At 33.7% G+C, this 11,010-nt stretch overlaps 1 protein-coding gene across 10 annotated transcripts in view; it reads right to left on the bottom strand.

Annotated features, from left to right (window-relative positions):
• Positions 1 to 1,587: 1,587 nt before the first annotated feature.
• LOC116844147 (carcinine transporter-like) overlaps positions 1,588 to 11,010 on the bottom strand; it is a 27,374-nt gene continuing 17,951 nt past the window's right edge. For all 10 annotated transcript variants that reach the window (XM_032815328.1, XM_032815318.1, XM_032815320.1 and 7 more), the window contains 7 exons: positions 10,181 to 10,439; positions 8,130 to 8,322; positions 6,123 to 6,228; positions 5,927 to 6,030; positions 3,988 to 4,202; positions 3,732 to 3,907; positions 1,588 to 2,220 (listed from right to left, as the gene is read on the bottom strand). In XM_032815328.1, coding sequence (XP_032671219.1) covers positions 2,002 to 2,220; positions 3,732 to 3,907; positions 3,988 to 4,202; positions 5,927 to 6,030; positions 6,123 to 6,228; positions 8,130 to 8,322; positions 10,181 to 10,439 — 1,272 coding nt within the window. In that variant the 3' untranslated portion in view covers positions 1,588 to 2,001. The remainder of the gene's footprint in view (positions 2,221 to 3,731; positions 3,908 to 3,987; positions 4,203 to 5,926; positions 6,031 to 6,122; positions 6,229 to 8,129; positions 8,323 to 10,180; positions 10,440 to 11,010) is intronic.

Genomic DNA, 11,010 nt, shown 5'->3' with positions numbered 1-11,010 from the left:
CTTTTATTTTGTGTTTTTAATAACACAAAAATATCACATTAACATTAAAAAAAGTTCAGAAGCTTTTAATTATGTTGCTAAAGATTATGGTAGCGATGTTATCATGATGTTTGTTAAATGTTATAAAATGTTATATTTTCCGGGATTTTTAATGAACCTTAAATCCAAATATTAATACAAGGTTTTCTTGATTATTTCAAGTTTACCTTGCGTTTAAAATAATGTAATTTAAATGTCTATTAAAATATTACTACCTTACCACCTTAAACTAATGTTTTAATATCATGTGGTGCTCTCTCCATTAGAGAAAATAACTATATTGTATTCTTATACAATAGCATTGTATTCCTATACAAGGAGATCAACGTGGTATAGTAGACAGCGCATTGGTATAAGGAAGACCAGGACTATATGGCCTCAGTACTGGGATTCTGTAACTCGTTAATTGGAGTTAATGACAGTTTCGTTATCGTTACGCAACTTTTCTACAGTATACAAAAGCTGCGCAACGATAACGAAACTCCAATAACTCCAATAACGAGTTATAGAATCCCAGCACAGAGATATGTTGCTCATGTGCTTTTTTAGTATTTATCTTGAGAAGAATAGCGAGCACAAAATCGCAAAATAGTCCTCTTAGAACATAAATATTTTTCCCTGAGTTTCATTAAAATTGGAATAATATTACAATTAAGAGATGGAAAAAATTGATTTGGTAATAGCAAAGAAAGTTTTCGAGCCTCTCGAAATTTGATATTAATATTCTCCATCATGACTAAATCAAATTAGGTGATGTGTTACTAGCTGGAATAAACTTTCTTCCAAGATCCCTAACTTCTACAAGACTTTCCACACAACACCCTTAAGTGCATATCACAGATATTACAGATGTACGTGAGAGGTCATGAATAGGAGTGAAAGACAACGTAATGTCTAAAATCGGGACATAAGACGTCTTAAAAATAATCTTTAAGATGCCTTAAAGACATTTATACGTAAATCGTCTGAGACATCTTAAAGATGATCTTTAAGACGTCTTATGTCCCGATTTTAGACATTATGTTCTCTGGGATATGAGTATCACTGCTATAAAGATACCATGTTATATGGGGCTGACACATAATGGACTCTCAGTCTTGAGTGCTTTTAGATGGTGTCTGAAAGCCACCCCTTCCTCTTGCCCATAACATAGAATTCTCACATAAAAATTTAATTTACTGAGATTATAGCAATATGGAGAAAATATCAAAGATATCACTTGTACAAATATAGTTGCTATAATAAAATATTAATGTTATTTTTTGTTCATGCATACATGATGCTTGTAATAACCATAGTATTCAGGAATTGATACACTGACCTTCTTCGCTGTCTTCCCATACGTGTTTAAGTGATACTCTCCGAGTAATGTATAGTATAAAACCTACGGAAAAACCCTTTGGATTCCTCGACTATAATATTTGTTCTGCCACAACAGATAAGCAGCAATATTTCTTCGATTAAGGCAACTGTATGTACCTAACTAGTATGTACATATCATAAGAACTGCAATTGGAAGAAATGTATAAATGAGCATACAATAATAGCAACGTTTAATGTTATATCTATTTAATTTTAAATAATATAAATTTTCTCTTTACAATAGAATATGTGGATATAACCACCATAACGATTTTTTCCGTAAACATTTTAACGATAACAACATTGACATTTTAATAATAACAAAATTTAACTAATAACGTTGAGGAAGAAAGGAAAAGTGATGTTTTTTCAAGTAAGTTTTGTTTTTGCTTCCTATCTATACGAATGTTTTTCGAGCGAATTGTTTCGAGCTTCCTATCTATATATAAACTCTATTCATTCGTATAAAAAATGTATAGTCATTGAGTAGAACATGTTGTACATTACGTAACATAAAACGCCGAGTTGGCTTTAATAAAATTCTTGAGCTATTCGTCCTCGCGCTGATTGCGCAGAGCATTATAATAAAATCTAAAAGAACTACAGTTCGCGTGAACGATAATGTCGATGCCGGTCCATGTGCGATTTTTGGCAGCAGGGCAGTGTCCAGAAATTCTGATCCTTGCCGAAGTCCTCTCCTTGACGAAGAGTCTGCGGCAGGTCGCGGCCGAGCGTTTCCGGCAAGAATAATGTCAGAGTAGCGGCGACGAAAGACACAATGATGATGATCATCATCGGTAAGCCGTCCCAGATCTTGGCCTGGAAACATTTCGACCAAGTAAAGACGATTAAAACTAACAGTTATGGAAGATCAAACTCAAACAGAACAAAAAATTACGATGATGTTAAAATGACATGGAAAGGATCGAATCATGATTGAAAAGTGAGTTTTTAATCATTTACTTATCGTTTTTTATGTTTCTGTTTAATTCAAATTGTTTATATTAGCAAAGTAGAGATTTCGTCGATATAATGATATCGAGCAATCTTAAATAGAGCTATATTCTTTGTTTCAATCTGTGAAACAGTGATTTTATCATTGAAAAAACCAATATAGCGATGATGTGTAGAATAGAATCATTGACGATTAAAATTGTATATTTACCACGCGAAAAAAAATGCAAATTTTATTTTCTTAATTTTTTTATCGATATCATCTTTAAACATAAGGTTGGCGCTATAATAATAAAAATATAATGAAAATGCCACTCTGAATGGAGTGACATTTCACTTTTCATAAGAGTGAATATTTCACTCCAAGTAAAGTGAATTTTTACGATATTATAATGATACATTTACGATATTTACGATATTATAATGATACATGAATTGTTTCCGAATCATTCACTTTTCTACGATTGAAAATTCACTCCACACGAGTGAAAAGTTACTCTAACTCGAGTGACGGCAGCCACTCCATTTGTCGAGCGAAAATTCACTCCACGACACAGAGTGAACATTTTCACTCCACGACACACAGTGAAGGAATTCACTCTATAAGAGTGAGAATTCACTCTAATTTGAGTAACTCAGTTATCATTCTATTTTTCGAGTGAGATTTTGACTTCAAGAAATTTAGGAAGTAGTTCTTGCTAAACAAATTTCCACACGGGATAGTTCCGTTATATTAATTTACGGTACATTATTTATTGTTAGAACAAAAGAACAATATTTGAATTATTTTATATATTTGTTCAATAGATTGCTAGTGTCACTTGATGGATATGTTCTTTAACTCAATGTACTTTGCAAGAGTTTTTGGTATGTGTTTTCTCTCTTCTGACATCATTAAAAAGAGGTGGACAATACGAGGACACAGGAGCCTTAAGACTAGAGGGTCAGATTGCCTGAAAATCCTGCTTGTTTTTTCACAATTTTTTCACAAGCTTACGGAAATTTTCTACTTAAAATTCAGCTTAATTGAACCACGAAAGTCAAGATATTACTGCAAAATGACGACCTTGAAAAGAAAAACGAAATATATTTTAACTGCATGTATCATACATTTATATTGAGTATTTAATTATCAAAATGAGTAAAATTGAAAATTATATTTTTCTTTTCTTTATATGTTGTATAAACACACGTCAAAATAACACTTTCGCATTCATTCAGTTTGTCACAAAAAATTGTGAAAGAACAAGCACGATTTTCAGGCAATCTGACCCTCCAGTCCTCTTAAGCTGGGGTCATCCTGATTTTCTGTTCTACCGGGAGAAATGTCTCTTTCTCACGAGATGAAATGCGAACGATATGGAAAGATCACTCACCGTGTCCACCACGTACGGCGCGACAGCATGAGCGATTATGCCGAAAATGTGGATCAACGAGACACCCTGCGACCGAACCGGGGTCGGCAGCAATTCAGCGGCGTATTGAAGACCCACGTTGGCCGCCATGTTCAGGCAAAACCGCGACAGCACTGACATCGTGAGTATCGCCACGGCTGGACAATAAAATGCATGAGACCGCGTTAGCGAGCGCTCGATATTACTTGAGGACACGTGGAGAGGCCTGTGCACTCACTCGATTGCAACAGCAGCTCGGCGAAGCTGAAGAGGCAAGTCATGGCCAGAGTGATAAATCCGCAGAATCTGCGGCCCCAACGGTCCAGCAGCAACGTCAGCAGCAGCCCGGCTGGCAGTTCAGTTGCGCAGGCGAGAGAAAAGGACACGAACACCGAGCTCTGGATCAACTTAAGGGAGTACACGTGGCCGTCAAACGCTATCAACGTCAAAGACCTGAAACGTGAAGAAACATCTGTAATTTCGTCGGCGTCCGGCGAGCTTGACATGTATATGACGTGAGCGCGACATGTGTACAGAGAAAGGAGAGGAAATATGGGTTGCATAATCTGAAAAATAATACGCGGTATAAATTCCACAGATATCTCAAATATATCCAACGACAAGACGTTGCCAGATTCTGACGTCGCTCATTCAGGAAGGATCGTGTCGCAACGGACGGAGTATATCTGCAAAGCAGAAATGCGGTATTCTCTAAAGTTAGATTTTCTAATTCAGTAATTGCGTCTACACGTGTAGGCCAGCGTCTCTTGCAATGTCACCACCTTCCTTCCTATGAAAGTCACCCTCTTGCCTCTCTTCAGTATCTTCTAAGAAGAGATGGACATATCAGTCATTGTTGTCCCTTTAACCTCCTGTGATGTACTCGTCCCGCCACATGTTTCTTTATACATAGACCGTGCACTCAAAGTCGTAATATTGATTGGAAAAGAAAATTCTTCAACACAAAAATAATGGTTGAGGCTCCACGATTTTTAATCAAGAATAAAAAATAAAATTGTGGCAAATATACCATTATATTGTAGAGTATACTATTCTTTCTTCTATACCGCGTTTTATAATATGTAACATTTATGACGGTATGTTTTTTATTTGAATGGTATCACTTTTCACGAAGTCACATTGGAATAATTAGTCATCCATGTTGCTTATACCATAAGGTTATATGTGCAAAATTGCGATATTCAGTACTAAATTTCCAGGGTTGGGAAGTAACTCGTTACTTGTAACTTCGTTACAGTTACAGTCATATTTCAGTAACTACAACTTCATTACTTTTTTTCCATCTGTAACTGTTATTTAACTTAGTTACTTATTTTTAGTAACTTGTGACTTTTTTAACGGTTACTTTAATAGTCACTTGGGGAACGTAAAATAAAATTAAAATTACATAGTAATTGTATATTAATTTAATAATTCAAATTATTTTGGATTATTTTTGGCACAGAGAATTAAAAAAGAATTAAAAAGGAATCCAGTCGTACGTCGTCAATTCTGAGTTCATTTTCAGATGTAAAAAGAATTCTTCAGAGTTTAGTTCAGTGAAAAGAATTCTTTTTGCATTGAAAAATAAACTCAGAATTGTTGACTGAATTCTCTTTAAATTCTTTGTTATCTAGGAAATTTATCAAATTTTTATTATATTAAGTACAGATTTGAAATTTTTTAAGTGAATTGACTAATTATAATGTGATATATATTAATTATAAAATTTAATTCTTACATCTTAGTAAAACTTAAAATGTAAGATTTTTATATTTACAATAATAATTTACAATCATTTCAAGAAAGTAACTTAAAACGACTCGTTATTTTTTGAGTAACTGTAACTGTAACGAGTTACTTTTCATAGCCAATAATTTGTAACTGTAACTAGCTACATTTTCAGCAAAGGGAACTGTAATTATGACTAGTTACTTTTAAAAAGTAACTTTCCCAACCCTATAAATTTCTCACGAACGATACAAATCGGATGAAACTTCAGCTACGAATGTTTTTTATTATGATAAAAAATGCGTTAAATTTTTATATAATTTTCGCCATTTTGGTGGATAAATTTCTTAAAGGGGATGCTTTTCATGAATGTAAGAGTTCCAGCGTCTTGGCATGCGACAGAAAGGAGAAAAAGATCGTCGACGACGGCGGCTTATCGTACTCACCAAATAATGATCAGTAAGATAGCGTTCTTCGCTAGCCGCGGTGATTTTAGGAGATGGAAGATTGTCGCGCTTTCCGTATGAGTGTCAGACACGGTTGAGTTTCTCTACGAACAGGGTAAGGCGGACGTGGATTAAGGACTGCTTGTATTTCGATCCCACGAAGATCGCGCGGGCTTTATATCTCGGTCTTGCTTACCATGAAGATCTCGTAAATGCGCGTGTCCGGGCTTTTCTTGTTGACCTTCGCTATCCGCCGCAGCTTCTGCACCACTTTGTCTATCCTACCATTGGCGACGAACCATCTTAACCGTGAAACAGTGCTCTATTTAGCGGAAAGTACTCGAACGACGCGGGACAACGGATGTCGGTGAAATGAACTTATATTGAGAGAAAAATATAGTTGCCTTTGGCGTCAACTATACTTTTTTGTGATTTTAACCAGAAAAATAGTTAGAAGAACCATCTTTCTAATAACATTTATTAAAACAATGGTTCTTCTAATTATTTTTCTGATTAAAATCACAAAAGCGTATAGTTGACGCCAAAGACAATTATATTTTTCTCTCAATGTACGATCAGGCGTATGAATTTCGAGAGACGCCGTATAATATCTGGAAGCGCCGGCGCTACTCACTTGAGAATCTCGTGATTTAATAGATATCTTGATTAATCTTTTAAAATAAGTCAGTACAAATGTTTTTGAGCTTTAACTAGTAAAAGGAGTATTTTACCGATAACATCGGTCAACGACTAATTTCTTGTTTCTTATGTATTTTTATGTGTAGAATCCACAAATAAACTCAGAATTTCTCCATCGTTTACAGTTTGTTTCTCTAACGGTTATCTGAGTTATATTATATTATATTATATATAGGAAATATTTCCACACAATTAGTAATTCCATGTAATTCTAAATTATTTATACTGAAGTATAATATTAAATATTTTCTATAAAAAAGTTTTTCCATTTAAGCGACCTAATTTTTTATAAAATTAGTCTGTGAAAATTCATTAATATTAACAATTTTTTTTGTTCATGCGATTTGGCTTCAACTAGATAGAAAATATAATAAAAATTTATTCGACTTTTTGGTTTTTAAAAGAGACATATTGCAAGTTAAGTATAAAAAATATTTCCACACAATTAACAATTCCACGTAATTCTAAATTGTTTATACTGAAGTATAATATTAAATATTTTCTATAAAAAAGTTTTTCCATTTAAGTCATCTAATTGTTTATAAAATTAGTCTGTGAAAATTCATTAATATTAACAATTTTTTTTTGTTCATGCGATTTGGCTTCAACTAGATAGAAAATATAATAAAAATTTATACGACTTTTTGGTTTTTAAAAGAGACATATTGCAAGTTAAGTACAACGGAAAATTATAAGATTCTATATTTTAAATTACGTAAGCCATGTCTATATATGGTATATTGTAGTAAAAATTGCAATAAAATTTTTTACAACTTGGGCGATACAGAATTATAACTAAAGTTATTATATATTTGTTTGAAAATATTGTTATATTAAATGTTCTGTTATGTGTATTTGACTTTTTATTATAAATTTATTGTATATAGTGGATCAGGTAAATTGTCAAATTTACTATTTTTATAGTAATATTATACTAACATATTATTTTTTATGATACTCTACTATATTACTATAGTAATATTATATTACTATTTGTATAATATTACACTATTTATTATTTTTATTATTTATAGTATTTTTATTATACTACAATTTTACCTTGTAGTCACAACTTTATGAAAAAAAATATTGTAAAAAGAAATATAATTGTAACGCAATTTTTACTACAATATTTTCTCCGTATAAGGAAAATTAATTCTCTTAAAATTTTACACTTTAAAAATCACATTTCTAGAAAATCTTGGATAATAGAAGAAATATGTTAGCATTTTTTAATTCAGCTTAAAAAATTTATAGATCACATCATTTGATCTACGTGACAAAAAAATTATTTCTGTAAATCAATGTAATCAGCGAGTATTCATTGATTTTTTAATAAAAAATTAAAAATTTTTTAGTAAAAATAGTCCTACTATACACTTCGTTCTACATCACACTGACGTTAAAATGCGCATTGTCGCGGCGTTTCATTCGCGAATGAAAAATCCGCGCGACGAAATTTCGGATAGGATGAGCGAAGGAATTGATAGAGTATCGCGTTTACCGTGCGCTCTCGGGCAGAATCCAAGGCGTGATAAAGACGCTCATCATCGGCACCGCGGTGATATAAGCGAAGAATCTCCAGTTTGCGACGTAGTACGCGGCCCATGGTAAAACTGTACTGCCGAGAGCGAAGTATACGCCGAAGGCGACGTTGACGACCAAGGTCCGCCTTTTCACGGCCATGTACTCGACCACTGTGAAGATTCGGTTCGGAATTTTATTCATTACGTGAAGAGAATATTATAGATTTCTCTTCATATAAATTCTTTTCAATTTTACTATATCCCTAGTAGCGCAGAAATCGATTGTCCGTAAGGTCTATCTTGCTGAGAAGTATAATAAATTTCGTTAGGAATATAGCAAATTTCGCTAGAAATATATATTCGAGAGAATATAATCTTAGTCTTAGCGAGATCCTCTTACATGTGACTTCAAGAGGAGAGAGACTCTTCTATAATTAAAAGAAAAATATTCAAGAAATAATAGCCAAGAAAAAAAAGAACTCTAGTTTTAGGTGCTGTTTATTGTGATCCCATATTATAAGTAAAAACCCTTATCGAAAAAGTATTCCTCTTTTAATGATATCAACTGTTAATAAAAGATCTGCTAGATGTTATTCTTTTTTCCTTTTAAATTAAGAGGAATATGCCTAAGTAGAACAGAAAATCATGATGAGGTTAAAACGACGAGAAAATAATCGAATTGTGATTGAAACCCAAGTAAAACAGATAATCATAATAATACAAAGTAAAAGAAAGAATGGTTCTAAGTTATTAAAAACAAAAAATAAAAGGATTAGAGGTTAGAATATTGAAGAGCCAGGCATAAAACCTTGACCTTCAATGCTTTCTTAACTGTTAATTTTCTGAAGAGGACCCAAATCGGATCGAAATGTAAATTTATATATTTGTATTTATATAGTTATAATACATTGATTGCACTTTTACATCTGTGCCTGGCTCTTAAATGCTTTTATCTCTAACCCTTTTATTTAGTCAAAATAATGTCGATCTCATGTCATTTTCACCAGAAAATGTTGTAACTTTGATCAATATTTGCTTAAAATAACGTCTGATTGACATTATTTTGATTATCTATTTTACCTGGGAAAGGAAACATTTTTAGTCATTTTCTCGTCGTTTTGGCATCATTTTCATCTCATCGTAATTTTTGGTTCTGCCTGGATGACTTGAAGCAGAATGTCCTCTTTCTAAAAGAAATTTCTATTAAGACTTGTAAGCATTGTAAATAAAATTCCTTTAATTTTACGAATATTGTCTTTAAAAATTCCTTTCGGTTTTAGAAGAATCTTCTTGAAGTCATGTATACGAGGATTCCGCTAAAGACAAGAATATTTTTGGATGTGACAAATTTTTTTGAAAACATATTTCAATATTTCTTAGAAAAAATAGCACATATGAAATGAAAGAAATAATCAATTGCTGCAGAATGTTGATCTATTCCTTAGTTACAGAGGAAATTCTTATAAAATTCTCTCTGTGTAGTCGCACTTTAAAGGCCACTGCTCGACAGAACGATGATTAATACAGCATATGTAATAAGCACGCTGCGATTTGCGTAATGTAATTTGCGTATAAACAACAATGCCCGATGATCGCGAAACGTGCATGCAGAATGGCATGTAGATACGAGAAATCGCCGGGCCGTAGCGCGCAACATGTATGCGTGGCCATAAATATTGATGAGCCACGTCAGTAGATCGGCTGAAACGGTTTTTCGGCCTGCCGGGCTCCTCCGGATGGCCCGCCGTTCATTAAAATGATAACTATGACGTCAGATGTCAGACGTAATCGCGGCCTGTGCTGCGCGAGTTTATCGGTACGATGTCAGAGACGACGACAATCGGGAATATTTTGATACATAATTTATCTGGCCAGACGTAAGAATAGATCCAGGCACTTGAGAGAGTCGGGGTCCCGACTCGACTGTAAAACCCGACCCGAGAAGAGAGTTTATGAAGGTCTCTCATCGGTCGCACGCGCGCAATCCGATGATTATTTTTATCCCGGCGCGATTCAGCGTGAAGCTCACCTATGATCAGCGGTATATTGATGCAATTGTCGAAGGCCAGGCCGGTGAGGAACCTGCACAACGAGAAGGACCAGAAGGTACGTGCGCTCGCGGTCGCGATGGAAGCCAATAACGCGACCGCGTTGCACAGCATCAGCGCAGGAATCCGCCCTTTGTGATCGGCGATCCAGCCGAAGATGAAGCCGCCGACGATGGAGCCGCAGAAGAAGATCGCCTGTGCCGTCGAGATGAGATATTCCCGGTCGCATACCCAATCTAGCTAATCACGAAGTGTCCAGGATCAGTGCGAGGGTACCGCGTCGATTGGCATTGAATGCCAATAGGTTGCGCTCGTGCGCGGATTTTATTAAATATTAAGATGAATGGGAATTAATTAATTAATTATTATTTATTCAATTTTCTCTCTTAAATCCCTATACACCTTAACCCTTACAATCCGTTTTTTAGTGACTTTCACAGTTTCTAAATTAGACTTTTTTCAAGTATGTCAAAAGATAGATTAAATAACGTAACACTTGCGCTATAGTGACTTCCTGAATCATAAGATAACAATTTTTTTTAATTCGAATGTTTTCAAAACGAATTTATTTCGAATGTATTTATTTTTGGCAAAATTATGCAAAAATATGCAATGTGTCTGACAGTAAAACAAAGAATATATATGTAGATTAAATCGTCAAATCGTCAGACACCATGTATATAATAAAAAAAAGTCTTAAATATAAAAGAAAATATTTATTATTTGCATAATGCAAGTATATATATATATATATATATATATATATATATATATATATATATATATATATATATATATAAAATATATATAT

Source organism: Odontomachus brunneus, unplaced genomic scaffold (genome assembly GCF_010583005.1).
Source record: "Odontomachus brunneus isolate Ranch 3 - 2012 unplaced genomic scaffold, Obru_v1 Obru_scaffold_039, whole genome shotgun sequence".
Classification (NCBI taxonomy): domain Eukaryota; kingdom Metazoa; phylum Arthropoda; class Insecta; order Hymenoptera; family Formicidae; genus Odontomachus; species Odontomachus brunneus.
The sequence above is the reverse complement of the archived record's forward strand: the minus strand, read 5'-3'. Positions and strand labels throughout refer to the sequence as shown.